The sequence below is a fragment of the Phalaenopsis equestris genome, unplaced genomic scaffold (genome assembly GCF_001263595.1).
Source record: "Phalaenopsis equestris unplaced genomic scaffold, ASM126359v1 Scaffold232920, whole genome shotgun sequence".
Taxonomy (NCBI): Eukaryota; Viridiplantae; Streptophyta; class Magnoliopsida; order Asparagales; family Orchidaceae; genus Phalaenopsis; species Phalaenopsis equestris.
The window spans coordinates 31,519-47,223 of record NW_018250879.1 but is presented as its reverse complement, the minus strand read 5'-3'; the positions used below and the strand labels follow the sequence as shown (position 1 = coordinate 47,223).

The window sequence follows — 15,705 nt, the reverse complement described above, 5'->3', positions numbered from 1 at the left end:
CTACCCCATGGCTTTGTAGGAGCCTTGAAAGCATAAGAGCATTCCCATGCGAGATAACCATCTTTCGATAGCTCTGTGTCAGTCATCACTGCTAATGCATGCAAAATCCCTTTGAATCAAGAGTATTCTAGGGCAACCCCTAAGATGTAATTAACCAAGTAGGATACGACCCATTGGGAGCACTCTAAACCCCAAAACATACAAAAACATATGAATCTCTAGTTGTGGGTAGTGTACGTGGATATTCTTTCATGAATATTGGTTGAAAGTGCTTCCGCCCGATCTTGTTTGGGCGGACATATTGAACACATCCTTGCGAGGTTTATCGAATGTAGGCTCTTCTCATTCTCTCTTGTTTGTCATCTTTGTGATATGTCTATCCTTTTTGGTTCCTCTCTTCTCTTGAGCATGCACATGACCCAGAAGAGAGACTTATTAAAAAAAAAAAAAGAAAGTGTATGACGATAGAAAAACTTGTGACTTTTTTAAAAATAAAAAAAAGAAAGGAATGGAAACAGAGCTCATATCGACGGGTCGATCGCTGGGGCCCATCATCCTTCACCTGCCTCGAGTTAAACCCCTCCCAATGTACCACAAACCGAATCAAATGACTCTCCCGCCCTCAACTCATCAATCGGGTTAGACCACTTTGTTAACCTCTTCATTAACGACTCGCCATCAGGTCATCGCGATCTAATTCCGAGTGCCACTAGCATCCTGGCCTTATCAATAAGTTTTAGTACGAGGTCAGATCCCTTCTATATAGTGAAGCATCAAACAACATTATCAATAAGTTTTAGTACGAGGTCAGATCCCTTCTCTATAGTGAAGCATCAAACAACATAAAAGGCCCATAAAAGAAACTAAGTCAAGATGATGAAGCTACCCATCTGAGCCTTATATATGATGATCATGGACACGAAAATACAGGGAGTTTATTTTTTAACATTAAATAAATACTATTATAAGGTTCATTTATTTTAAAATTTCCTTGTCCTTGTCATAGTCGTCACTATCAAGAAGCAAATACATTGAGAAACTTTAATATGTACATTGAAAAGCTGTCAGCACAAATCACAAAGACCTCTCGCAGATAATAGAAGAAGTGATGTGGTCCATCAGGGCTTACTAAGGACAACCCAGGACCACACAATCTGCCAGCAATCCACGCGCAACTGAAGGATGGTGTGCCTCGAGAAGATATAAAGCATACCACACTTGAAGAATACATTGGACCACATACTTAGACATATAAGTCACCTTCCAACCTAGATAGGTCGAGAGAGTAAAGAAAGATCTCACGTCCCATAGCAGAATGCATATACCCTCCTAAATTGTTTCTCGGGAGGACAATCGCCCGACCTAACAACCAACCGCTGAATAGCCGCCCAACCTAGCAACCGTCCAACCAAACTAATGGGCCCCACGTGCCATATTAATGTACTGATTAAAATACCCCCGCCACCTGTTCGTACTATAGAGGTACATTATGTAACTAAACAACGATTCATTTCTAAAAATAGAATGTCAATATCATAAATAAATCTTACAAAAATTTATCTTTATGGGAGGCCTATTTGGATTCAATAGATATATATGTAAATTATTCTTTTTTTGTCTATTTGTCTAAAAATTTATACTACAAATATTAATAATGAGACATGTTTATAATTAAGTCATTTTCTTAACACTTTTATACTAGAATCATTATGACGTTTTGTTTTCATTTTGCAATTTTAGATATTTATTTATAAAATAAGTTCACAATAACTACCTACTAAGCTAGCCACTCAAACGACCTAATTATGAACATCAGCAAAAATAAGCATAGAAAATATCTTTTTAGTGTTTAATCTTAAACGAGGTAAATATTTAATTAATGATCTTCTCCAATTTCATGACCCAACCCGACCCTTTAAAGCCAATCCCACGTAGCATCTTACCTCGTTTGTGAGAGACGGAGAACAGAGCGAACTAAGCTCGGTTTAAGAATTCATAGGTATATCTTTGCTTAGCTCTGCTGCGGGGAGTGGCTGACTGAGACTGGTGAGAAGAAAGCAGAACGAGGATAAAGCACCAATCTCTTTCCATCAAGCGTTGCTTTAGGCAGAAGAAAGCAGAACGAGGATAAAGCACCAATCTCTCTCTCTCTCTCTGAGTTGTTCCGTCTTTGTTACCTGCTTTAATGTGATCAGCAGTTGGTCTTTCGCCGAAAAGGAAGGATTTTTCATCTTCTTTCTGGCTTTCCATCAAGCGTTGCTTTAGGCGCCTCGGGATTCGATACCGCGTCGCTATCTTCTTTGAAGATCTTGGCATCGTAGAGAAATTGGTGTGAAGAATCTGCGGCGTAATTCAAGCTCACGCACATTTGACGCCCAAAGGTTAGTTTTTTTTCACTGAGATTCCGTTAGATTCTGATCTTATTTTCTCGTTTGTGATGTCAAGAGAGAGTCGAACTAATGAAAATTGTTCTTATTGTAAGGCCTTCGATTGGTTTTTGGATGAGCGATGATTCCCTTTCCTTGGCATCTGGTTTCTAAACTTCTACGTTTGCATTTGATTTTTGCTGTTTCATTTTGGCGTTATCTCTTTTGGAATGATTCGGTTTTTCTTTTTCTTTAGGTTATTTTCTGGAAATATATAGTGTTCTCGAGAAAAAAAATTGAGGAAATGACGGTTAGGGTTTCAGGTGTTGGACCTCGAGAGCTAGGTCTTCTAGATGAAATGCCTGTTTTTTTCCACAAAAATCTACAAGAAATTAGGGTATTAGGTATTAGAGCTGGAGAGCTAGGTTTTCTTGATAAATTTCCATTTTTCCTCACAAATCTTAAAGTTATTCCTCCAAATCGTAGTATTTATGTTTAACTTTTTATAGCCTCTATTACATAGACTTTTGCTTTTGTTTCTCTCTTATTTACTGATTCTTACTGTTGTTAGACTGGATCTAATGTGTTTGAATTCAGCTAAATAATGCCAAGATCTATCTTTCTTTTTCTATGTGATTTTTGCTGTCAATAACTGTTAGAATCTCTTATAGCATCATCTACAGTTTTTGCGCTCATATGTAATAGGATGTTTAAAGAATACGCCTCTAAGATATCCGAAATCTGTAGCCCCGTTCTCTTTGGATCTGTTCTTATTTTATTGTTGGAAGATTATATACATACTACTCAATTCTTATATATTTACATATCTAACGCCTGACCTTCTACTTTTTCATACATGCCACATACACCTATGCATGAAAAGGTGTATTTCTATTTCTAACAGTTAAAACGGTAGTATTCTTTATTTGATATGAAAGATTCCGGTGATATAAATGGAAAAAGGAAGGTTTATATTAGATATGTAAATACATGAGAATTGGGTGGTATGTATGTAAATGCCCCTTTCATTGTTTTCATATTCTTCCATGCTTTTGTAGCTTTCCCAGAGAAAAATTTCTTTGGGAGTATCAAAGTTTTCTACGGTATATTTGTAATGACTGAAGCACTAATGAAAACATGAATTTCAATCATGTGTTTCAGAGTAATGCGCTATAGAGGGCAGAGAAGATGGCCACATTGGTCCCTGGTGTTCTCATCAAACTACTCCAACACATTGAAAATTGCTGGCGAACTCCGCTCTTCTCTCCTCCAGGTTGTCAGCATAGTTCCAGCACTCGCCGGTGGCGAGCTTTTCGCAAATCAGGGATTTTATCTCAAGGTCTCTGATTCCTCCCATGCCACTTATGTCTCCATTCCTGATGAGCACGATGACCTCATCTTGAGCGATAAAATCCAACTCGGCCAATTCATATATGTCGATCGGCTCGAGGCGGCTATGCCTGTGCCCGTCCTTCTAGGTGTGAGGCCGGTTCCTGGTCGTCATCCTTGTGTGGGAAGCCCCGAGGATCTCGTTGCCACCCGCCCCCTCACTTTTCTCAATAGTTCCAAGGATGTTGTTGCTCCGTCGCTGGTGAAAGACATAAAGAATTCATCAAAGGTAGAGAGAACTTTCAAAGTTGAAGATATGGAAAAGAAAAAAGCGTCTCTTAGCCAATCTACTTCGTCGTTATCGAAGCTATCTCCAAGCAACAATGCAGAGAAGAAGTTTAAAATCTATGAGAGGTCAAACTTGACGAGTTCAAGGTCGGTTCCTTCGTCTCCTACGAGTTGCCACTCGGTACCGACCTCGTTTGACAAGCTATCTAATAGGGCTAAACAACATTCGAGGGTTAAAGTTCCAGAAAAGCCATTGAGTACGAGATTGAACTTGTTGGAAAGAGCAACTTCTGTTTTGCGGGCAACCACCGCAGGCAGGAAATCATATGGTGGAAGCTCGGAAGTAAGTCTGGTTCCAGGGATCGAGCCGGGGCCGAAGTCTTTGAGAAAGAGTTGGGAGGGTAAGATTGTGATGAAGGGGAGGGATAGCTCGAATTCCAAGCCATCAAAGACAGAAAAAAAATCTGAAGCATCAAGCTCTGTGGTCAGCATCCTTCTTCTTGCTTCATAAGGACTCAGAATAGTTCGATGTCAGTTAATTGGGTCATTTACATACATAGCACACAATTCTAATGTATTTACATATCTCACACCTAAATTTACATATTTACACATATAACACTCAAATCTGTAATATCACATAAAAATAACACTATTATCACTTTTTAAAAATGAATTACATTTATTTGTGCATAGATTTTACACACCAAATTGCTATGTATGTAAATATGAAAGTTTGTGTGTGAGATATGTAAATATATAAAAATTTTGTGCTTGTTATGTAAATTTACCTAGTTAATTTATGTTTGCATCTCCATGTTAATGGATATTAGCTCTTAAATAATAGCGCAATATAATTTGTATCTCCCTTTGGTTTACAGTTTTCTCGAAGGCTATTGATGCCGGTAGAGAGGCAAGCACCGAAAGAAGATAGCAGGGCTCAAACTCCTCTGAAGAAAGGGAACGTAAATATAGCTACGGAAGACACGGAAAAATCAGCGAAGGCGCGAGTTATCGCTGTGAAGAAGACATTGGACGTCACAAATCCAAATAATATTTCACCTGGTGGCCTTGTTAAGGTTCCCTCCAGTAGCAAGAGATGGACAGATGGAAGCATTTATTGGGCATCTCTTCCACAGCCTCTAGTGAAACTTGGAAAGGTTTAATTTTATAGAGAAAAAAAAGTTTCTATTCTTCTCTTTTAACAATTTTTTAAACATATATTGTATTTCTGTTTTAGGATGTTGTGAGATACAGGGATGCCGCTCAACTAGCTGCTATTGAGGCATTGCAGGAGGCTTCTGCAGCAGAGAGCTTAGTTCGATGCTTGAGGTAATATGATTTAAAAGTCAGGTTTTAGTTAAGCTAACTTAACTTAGTTTCTTTGCTTGACTAAATACGGTATATTACATGTAGGTCCTTCAAAATTTGGTATTTATTAAAAATCCCGTGGCAGGTGTGTTAATTTCATTAGAAGGATCGGTTGTCCCTTTAGTAATTCTTATTTATCTGTGCTGTTAAAATTAATCTAAATACAAAGATGTTTCGTAGAAATGTTTAATTAAGGTCCTACTTTTATCGTTTTTTTTTTCAATAGATCCTCGCCACATCTCTTTTGACAATTCTCCAATCTTGTAAAAACATAAGACAGTTGTTTTTTCGCTAGAATTACGGCATGCAGTGTAAAGATTAGCTAGTGCGAGAAAGAAATATATTTTGTTCGTGTGAGTCATTGAGTAACAATAACGGAATAGGTAGGGATGGAAAAGAGAAGGTGATAGAGACGCTGAGCGGGCGTCTTAATTACTCTTTTTCTTCCTTCTTCTTTCTCTTTTTATCATGTTACGAATATTTCCTATATGTATCTATTGAATATTTTCTTGGGGAGTAGTACTTTTAATTATTAGCTTCTAGTTCAATGGGTTGCAAAGATTTGAACTTTGTACTAGTCTTTTGAAGAGGGGAGCTTCTTTAATCGGTTGCAAAGATTGGAACAATGTGACACATTTGGATTTATGAAATTTTCCTATTCATTAAGTTCTGACAATAATGTTGATCGACAGCTATCACACAAATCTTGTAAAACCTCAAGAATCAAAGCAGTAATTTTTTGGAAGAATAAAAATTTATTTAGTGCTTTTGTTAACTATGAGAAAATTTATTTCACCACTGAAAAAAGCATCTTCTGTACTGTGGTAACGTTTGATTTGAAGAGTTCAAATGCAACCTTTTAGAGATTCATGGAAAACATCTTTTACGCTAAAATGAGAGAAATATCAAGGTTAATATAGATGATTTTTTGGTGAAAACTAAGTCATCGATCAAATAGTTGGATTGTCTATCAGAAGCAATTACCACCCTGAGTAAATTCAACATGAAGTTGGATCTGGAAAAGTAGTTGTTCGGTGTTAATTTTGTCAAGTTGCTTGAAATACTGATCAATAAGTTGCTTGAAATAATTATCACTTTTAATGGAATTCCATCAATTCCTGATAATTTATACAATGCAAGAAGTTTTGCTGCCACGCTTTGTCTAGCATGTTTACAAGTTGAACAAGATGATTGTTGGGTGAGGATATTCATCTTGTAATTGGGTCAGGGGAGCACCTCACTTCTCAATGTATTCAAGAAATTAAAGATGTTTGAATACGAAGCAACCTTTCTTGAAATAAAGCAGGTACAATGTTTCCACTAATTAATCTTATAACCTAAATTTCATAATGTTGTGATCATCCTTGTTTGTGTAAGAAGAAAGTAGATTAGTGCGACTGGTAGCGAGCTAGAATGAAGCTAGCCATCAATGGACTTGTTGACTTGTCATTTTCCCCCATAACCACGGGCCTATTTCATTGCTGATCTAATCAGGGTGATTATTGAGTGATCATTCTAACAAGTTTTATAGAAATTAAAGCTTTCTTAATAGCTCATGAAAGCTCAATAGAGTTTTGTGAGTATGATGTTGAGTATATACTCAACATATGCTTTGATTAATCATAGAAGCACATGCTTGAATTGATTTTGTTTTTTACTCTGAAATAGGAAAAGCCCCAAGGTTAGTTCCTTTTGAAGAAGTTTGAATTCCTTATATTGGTGATGCATTTAAGGAGTAAGGGTCTGTTTGGGGCAGCTGCAGCTTATCCAGCTGTAGCTTATCCAGCTTCTGCTGATAAGTAGATTATCCTGATAATCTGCTGATGACCAGCTGATCCGGATAAGCTGTCTGGTTGTTTGGTTAGTGCGTCTGGAAAACAACTGATTATGAAAAATTGACCATTTTGCCCCTGTTCTGAATAAGTTGTTTAACTGTTTGATAAGTGCGTTTTGTAAACAGCTTATTTAGAAATTTTTTTAGTTCAATGAATAATCTGTGTAGCAGAATATTATTTTCTCAAATGTCAAGCAATGAAAATGAAAAAAAAGTTTAATAATATTTATATAACTCAAAAAAGTTTTGATTACATCAAATAAGCACAGTGACATATATGAAAGTTCATTACGCATTCACATACTACTATGGATTATAATAAGACAAAAAAAAAAAATAATAACAATGTTAAAATTATAAGAAAAAATATGATAATATTGACTTTAAAATGTAAATTCACATCATGACGTATGTTGCCCGCTTCTAATACCTCAAAACCCCGAGCAAATTGTCTGACTGGGGTGCGGTAGATACGGAAGAACTCAAACCATTTGCGGTGGTCTCCCGTTGTGATACTATTCGAACTTTTTGCAGCTGTGTCCAATTGGGATATCGTAGAAACAGTTGCATTGTCGGCCCACCTGAAGAATTTGCAGTCTTCCGGTCTTTGTCCCCACCGCGGACACCTGTAAAACTGTCTCTCGAACCTGTGTCTGGTGTGACGTGAATAGCAAGGACGGTAGTCCGCAACAACACATCACTTCCTCAAACTTCCCTGAATGTTTTAAACTCATCGTTTTGCAGTTATTAAAAATAGAATAGATCAGTCCAAAAATTGAGGAAATATAAAAAGTAAACTTCTCCTGAATCACCTATATGCTCGATCGTCATATCCTCTGCTAGGTTTACAACACCCTGCTCATTAGGGGTGAAAAAATAAGTTTTTGTTGCTACAACACCAGTAAACATGTCATCCAACTTCCCCTCCAAATCTGGTTCAATTCCAGTAAATTAGAATTTTTTTGCTGCTGACACTATCTGTAATAACAAAAAAAATCTAATCAATATTCAAAAAATATGTATCTGAATTTTACTTAAAATAGTGATGTTACTAATTTTTCTGCCCACCATTTCTCAGATGCATTAATTGTCCGCTTTACTGGATCTCATCCCAACCCAGTTGATTCCCTTTTAAGCTCTTTCCAAAGTTTCCAGTCTTTTATTTGGTCTCATTTGTTCTTTGCTTTCATCCTATCGTAATCCCTTCCTGTTATTTTTTTGAATTTAGTTGTGATATTATGCCAACGTTCTTTATTAAAAAAAATTGTGGATTGATTTCCCAATTCGACCTCCCTCACACATAAATCACAAAAAATATTAGTACTCTCCCTATCCCATATAGCCGATGAACCAGAGCCTTTAAATTTACTCATCTTTTACTGTCACATCAACAGATGGTTAGATGACATTATAACCGAAAGTAACCTACTTAAAATATGGACTATGCATATATTAAAAAAATTCAAGAAAAATAATGAATTAAAATATATATTGGTGAAACATAAATGTGCTTTTAATATAACCATTATACATGAAACCTCTCTTTTTCTTTATTATTATAGTATCACCGTATTTGAGTAAAAACTAATTGAAATTTAGAACACAAAGAGTTGAGTAGAAATTCTAAAATAATGCTAGCAAAGACAACCCAAAGGCACAATTCATTGCATTAACTCCATGACAGTTTTATAACACCATGATAGTTTTAAAAATGACAACCAACAATTCATAGGGGCTGCTAGCTAATATGGCAACCCAAACAGCCAGGATAGGGACTGTTTTAAAAATGCTAACCCAAAATCATTCCTGCACTAGCTAATATGGCAACCAAATTTTTTATTAGCTTTTCAGGAATAAATAAAAAATGCTCTAAGCATTCAAAAATTCATTTTATTCTATGATTCAACATATGCAGCAAAGATTAATTGTTTTAAATAGCTAAAAAATTTCAGTAAATAAAAAAGAAACATCAGCCATTTTGAAGAAAGGATAGGAATGTCGAATTGAGAAGAAACAACAGGCATTTCGAACAAAGGATCTACATTTTTACCGGCGAAACTTGCTTCCCAAGAACTGGATCTAAGTTCTCCCACAAAAGACTTCCATACTAACCACAAAGAACATATGGATCAAGATGTGTTTCTGCGACATGGGGGAAAGGAGGTAGGAGCGGAGCGAGGAGAAGATATTCTTACCTGCGGAGGCAGGAGCGGAGCGAAGCGACTTTGGAGAACAGGATTAGGGATCAGGATGTTTGCGAGGGGTAGCGACGTAAAGATCTCGAGGCCGAACGCGATCCGCGTGCTTCATAAAATAAAAAGCCTGTTTAAGAAAACGCTCATCAAAAGCGGAAACCAAACATTAAGACGGCGTCTTTAAAAACGCCGCCGCACTTTTAAGCTGCCCCAAATGGGGCCTAAATTAGTGGAATTGACATTATCACTTGTACCATCTGGTTAACTTGTGAAGGCAATAGTAATCTAGCTAAAAAATGAAGTGGTTCTTATTGGATGGAACTTGGCGACCACAGTATGAGCAAAAAATCTAATACTTCATGCTACCTCTTGGTTGTTGTTGAATCAAAACCTAGGATCCTACAAAGTTAGTGATCCAATTATATAGGAAAACACTTCCAGATAATATTGTGGGAATTAGCCAAGTTCAAGCATTTTGAGTTAAACTATTTCACCCGGCCAAAAACTAAATAGTTGATCTTTTGACAAAATACAAAAATCCTTAAGTTATGTTATTCAAGAAACTGGTAGTGCCTGTGGTCGAGGAACTAGAGGCCATGTGGATAGATGAAGCACCAAGTTGGAATGATGAGATAAAGCTCTATTTTACTACCATGATATTCTCATTTATGCATGAGAATGTCCAATTAGTCAAAATATTGGTAGATTAGATATTTATGTCTAATGGTATCTTAAGAAATTTTTTTCCGGAATCTCACTTTAGTGCTTCGCACAGACTAAAGTGCAAGAATTTTAGAGATTCATTTTAGGGAGTGTATAAGCCAATTAGCTAGTACAAGTTTCATGAATTTGCTGTGATAAAATATTTTTTATGATCTTTAAGGAGAATGTCATCTAGTACTCAGGGAGATGTAAGTCATGCCAAGCCCACGCGTGGACCCTAATGATGTTTTCTTAATTTTATTTTTCTAGAATCTCACTTTAGTGCTTGGTACTGGCAATGAGATATATTCTGGCGCGAGAGCCGTTTGGTTGGCCAAATTCTTTCTAAAGGTGTTGCAATACGATTTTCTTTGGCTAATTGTCAAGGGGTATGCCAACTAGTTTATAAGGAAATGCTAGTTAAGCCTGCCCTAGGCTTAATTTCTATATCAACTGGTTCAGGAGCTCCAATCATTTATAACTCATTGGATATTCGTCATGTGGACAATGAACTGTCATCCTGGTTCTTACCAGAAACGGTCAAAGTTGATTCTTATTGGTGTCAGTTGACTTTTTCATGAAATGGTCTTTTTTAGTAGTCATACTCTGAAAAATAATTAAATTGAGTCTGTGAACGAAGCCATCATAAAATTACCAAAGAGAAGGTTAATTTTTTGTAAATGTGCATGACTAGAAGAGCTAATAAAATTTTAATAGAGCTACCAAAATCGTGTTGGATACTCATTTTGCTTTGGCCTTCCAGGTGGACACAGTGATGGTGGTCAAACTATATAGTAAGTCTGATTGGGTATTTAACATGAACTTGTTGAGTTTAGAAGATGCTTGGAGATCACAGGAGGAAAATGATACGGAGATACGAGCAGAATTTAACCTACAAGAATGTTTGATAGAAAGCAGCTCACAAGATAAACTACTAAAAATCTTCAGTCGTCCTATTTTTGAAAAACTTCTTCCGACCTAGAAGTTTCTAGCCTGACATTTTAATGCTAAGAAAGGTTTATGAGACTAGAGGCACCTAGGGATCTATTAAATTTGCTCTAAATTTGTTTGGCCGATTTATCAGTGAAGCTATCCAGGGGTGCGGCTTATACAAGTTAGATGATATGAAGGCCGTTAATTGCTCAGGGCTTGGAATCCTTTTGGCTTCTAGCTTTATTTTGAAGAAATCCTAGTTTTTGAATTTGTTTTTTAAAATCTTATGTTTATTTTAAAGGACGGATGTATGAGATCAAATGAAGAATGTGTTGTGTAGCCCTTAACAACTTTCTTACTTGAAAAGACGAGAATACACTTTAATAATTAAATAAGGTTTTAAGTGTTATTGTTTATTAACTGTCATAATGAAACCAATATGAATAGAAATGCTAAAATCTCTGGTATTGAGTGTACTTTTACTTTCTCAAGTGATGCCAAACACCCTCTGTGTGAAGAAAAACTCACACCTTGATTTGCTTAGTTTTTCTTTGTGTTATACATCTTCTATTATCTTGACGATGCTTTTGACCCGGACTTGAGCTTGAGAGGTTGCCAAATGCATCATCCTTTAGACCAGATTTACACGACCAATATATGTATATGACAAACTAAGATTTTTTAGGATTCTTGACAGTTTTCCTATTAGTGTTTGTACTTGATGAGGCCTAGTTTTATGCCACATCTTAGCATGGATTGCCCTTTCATCTATAGCGGAACTCATTTTCGTCTGTAGGATTCATGACTAGATAGACTATGAGGTTCTCCCCCATCTCATCAGTAATGATTGTCTCGAGCATGGGGAAGTTGGAAGTTTTAGAGGGGCATTCACGTGTGGTCAAATATCACAATGCGGAGGTTTGTATTAGCACCGTCCACTTGTTTGTTGCCTCCTCTTTCTCTCTTCTTGGTCATACTCAATTCTACTTGTGATTGAAACTAGGACTAACCTCATTGTTCCTTTTTCCCTGCCCATTTTAGAGGACAAGCCTCCTTTTCTTTCCTGGAATTTTCTACAGTGAGTAACTTTTTGCCTAAATTAAAGGGATCCTTCAACAAAAACACATTGATTTATGTAGTACTTCAGGGTATATAAAGTTGACCATATCTCTACCCTTGAGTGGTTTGGATTCTTTAGGGAGTTCATAATTAGCACCCCTTGTTGAAGATTATAAAGTAGTGATTGTGATATAGCTGTTCACTAAAGCCCCCTACCCTTAGATTTGCAGCATCGGGGGATGGCATGGGTGAAGGTTATCAGAGGCGGAAAAAAAAAGTACCTTTACGTTGGACAAAAATAAGCTGGTCTCATCTAACCCCATAATGTTTTGGAGCTAGGGGAAACATAAAATCTCTTCCATGCGCATTATCAAAGCTATTCACATTTCAACAAATTGGACTCCTAATTTGGTTGACTTGCCATCCCTATTTAGTCGAATTCAAAACGCCGCTTAAGGATAAGTTGAACGCCAATGTCGACCAATCTTAATTCTTCAGTCGGTCGGATTGGAGGGATGCTGTTGGATATTTCGAGAATTGTTTACCAGATTCTATTTTGTTTAATCTTTATCTACTTAGAATATGCCTCATCCCTGATTGGATTTGTTCCTCAAAACTTTTGATGATTTGCCTTTATATTTTTATGCATCTACGATTTTTGTTGCAAATGGAAGATTTGCATACATACCACTCAATTCTTATGTATTTGCATACCTAACTTCTAAATTTCGATTTTTATATCCAGACTTCACCTGTTCATGAAAAGATGTATTTAGAGCCGTATCAATTCACATTTAATTTAAATTAATTTGGTGAGGAATTTATCAAATAACACAATTATCTGACTTTTGGGTTCAAACCAAAGGGCTGCCTGGAAGATTAACATGCATACCACTCCATTTCTATTTATTTACTAATTTAAACACCTAAACAGTTTTAAACATGTCACCTCACCTATGCTGAAAAGATGTATTTCACCTTTTATAAGTTAAAATTGTGGTATTTTTTACGTGATATTTAAGTGCTAAATATGTCAATATATAATAATTGAGTGGTATGTTTGCAAAGTATATTTATTAATTAGCTTCTAACATAATCTCCCCTCTTGATCCTTGCAGCATTTACGGAGAGTTATCTTACACGTCGAAGGAAGATCACCCGCAGCCGGTCGTCGAGCAGTTCCTCGCCCTCCATTCCAATCTTGCCCGAGCAGCCCTCATCTCTGAATCGCTCAAAGCCGCCGCAACCTGCTCCTGCACCTCGCCGGACCAATCTACCTCCGGCAGCGCCGCTGCCATTCCCGAAGAGACCGCCCCGCCTTCCCTCCGATAGCCACCGTCGCGCGACGGCTTGGGTGAATGCTGCCCTCGGCACAGACCTCTCACCCCTCTCCCTATATACCCACAAGTCGCACTCGTCTTCTACCGCCACGCCGCCACGAGCAGTCGTCGTACTCGACAATTCCGCGAATGCTACAGCGCCATCGTCAAAGGGGAAGCAGCGAGCGTCTGGGATGGCGACGAAGGTGGCTAAGCAGCGATCGACGAATGCGATTGTGTCACCACTGGTGAGGCGTTGGGAGAAGGGGGAAGGATTGGAGGATGGAGCGGAACTAGCGAAGGCGTTGGAGGAAGAAGCGAAGAACTGGTTTGTAGGGTTTGTGGAGAGGTTTCTGGATGCGGAAGCCAGTGGGACGGCAGCAAGGCTGCCATGGGACCGGGACCTCGTGGCTGGAATGCTTGCCCATCTGAAGAAGGTGAACGATTGGCTCGACAGCGCCGGGAAGAGAGATTGCATCGGAGAGGATGATGGAGTCGTAGTCAAGGCTGGGGGTCTGCCGCCGGAAACAGTGGAGAGGCTAAGAAAGAAGATATATGAGTATCTGCTGACTCATGTGGAGTCCGCTGCAGTTGCCCTCGGAAGCGGAGGCGGAGGTCCGCCATTGGCGATCACGGCGGAGCGGAAGGGAAGAAAGAGTTGATTGTCGGAGTGGAGAGTGAATTGTTTGGTGACATCGGGGTTAGAAAATTGGCCCTATGTATTAACTAAGGTGTTTGCTTTACTAATTATGCTTTGTGACTTGGTAAAAAATAGGGGTCGAAGGTATGCTGTTGGAAAAGAATTTGAAGTCAGTTTCTCTCTTTAAATATATGGAGATTTTTTTTTCATTCAAACTCATTATTTGACTATAATGCCACTTGTGGTTAGGTTCGTAACTATTAAATTTATTTGATTTTAACAATATACTGACTTATAATCATTCCATATAAAAATGATCATTGGGACGAAAAACAAATTCAATTATAGTGAATTAAATAATTTTGATAAATTAGGAAACTTAGAGATAATATATATATATATATATATATATATATATATATATACAATAAAAATTCTTTGTATTAAGTCTTCTAGGTCATTCCAGAATATTTCTTTAAAATCTATATCTAAACCTACGAATATAAGCACTTATAATATTAAAAACTTGGTATTAATCATAATTTGAAGGGTTTAATTATATATCTAATTTTATTAATTTTTATAATATTATTTTTTCAAAATCTTACTTAAATTATATCTACACAATTTTTAATGCGGCTCTTTTCTAAATATTAAAGATTAAAACCAAAGATTTCAATCTCCTTGTCCTTTCTTTACGATCTATTTTGTCTTATGAATACATAGATATTTATCTTTCTATAAGTCATAATTTCAACAAATTTCATTGATTTACTCGTAAGAGTACATATATTACAAGAATCTTAATATTAGCTTCATTGACTAATTTTTTTAGTCACATTCGCTTGTAATGAGAACTTTTGCTTATTTGGCATTATATCCAGGCGTTGAAGTAGCGGCTTGTACATTTTTTGTTGTATTTAGATCATACAGTGCATTGCTTTTAGGGGACATTCTAGTTTATACACAATAATCAAAATGCAATCGACTACTTATTGCAACACTCTATTTTTCATCTCCGAGGCTTGGGACAAGTTAATGAGAGTATTATTTATATATACTAAGTTATTAAATAAAAATTATACTTAATCTTTTTATTTCAAGTTAAAATAAGCTAAACATGATCAAATAAAAAATTATTTTGACCTATTTATAATTCAAACTTAATAAATTTGTAAATGCCCCAAGATTTAATAAGCATAATCTGGTAGCTTATTTTATATTCAGTTTATGAAGCAAGATAATGCAATTTATGCATCTTGAACAAACTCACGAGCAGACAAAAAAATTATTCAAATATGTGAAAATTCTTCAAGGGGGCTGAGGCCTTGAACGCGTTTCTACAATATTCGTTTCCCCATCTGCGAGTATTGAAACAAATGAGTAGGAAAGAAAACGTAATGATTTGCCGCTTCGTCTCTCTCCCCGATGCCGCGCAGACTTTCTCTCAGCCCAGCAGGACATGATTGCTAGTTTCAAGTGCTATGATTGTCCACACGCGAAGCGTAAGGCCGAAGCGTACTCCCTCGATTTTCCTAATTTACCTTTTCAGGAGGCCCCTTATTCCTTTTGAAACATCATGGAGGGGCTTTTGTGTAATTTTTATGAGACAGAAAGGCTTTTTGATTTGAGATCGTAATCATTGTGCTATTGGTCTTCCACTCATCAT

The 15,705-nt window shown here is 37.0% G+C and overlaps 1 protein-coding gene across 1 annotated transcript; it reads left to right on the top strand.

Annotated features, from left to right (window-relative positions):
• Positions 1-2,109: 2,109 nt before the first annotated feature.
• On the top strand, positions 2,110-14,234 carry LOC110038468. The gene is given in 7 exon segments (XM_020743318.1): positions 2,110-2,381; positions 3,528-3,595; positions 3,597-4,467; positions 4,865-5,143; positions 5,224-5,315; positions 13,196-13,391; positions 13,393-14,234. Coding segments are annotated over 6 exon segments (2,145 nt in total). The 5' UTR covers positions 2,110-2,381; positions 3,528-3,554; the 3' UTR covers positions 14,059-14,234.
• The last annotated feature ends 1,471 nt before the right edge of the window (positions 14,235-15,705 follow it).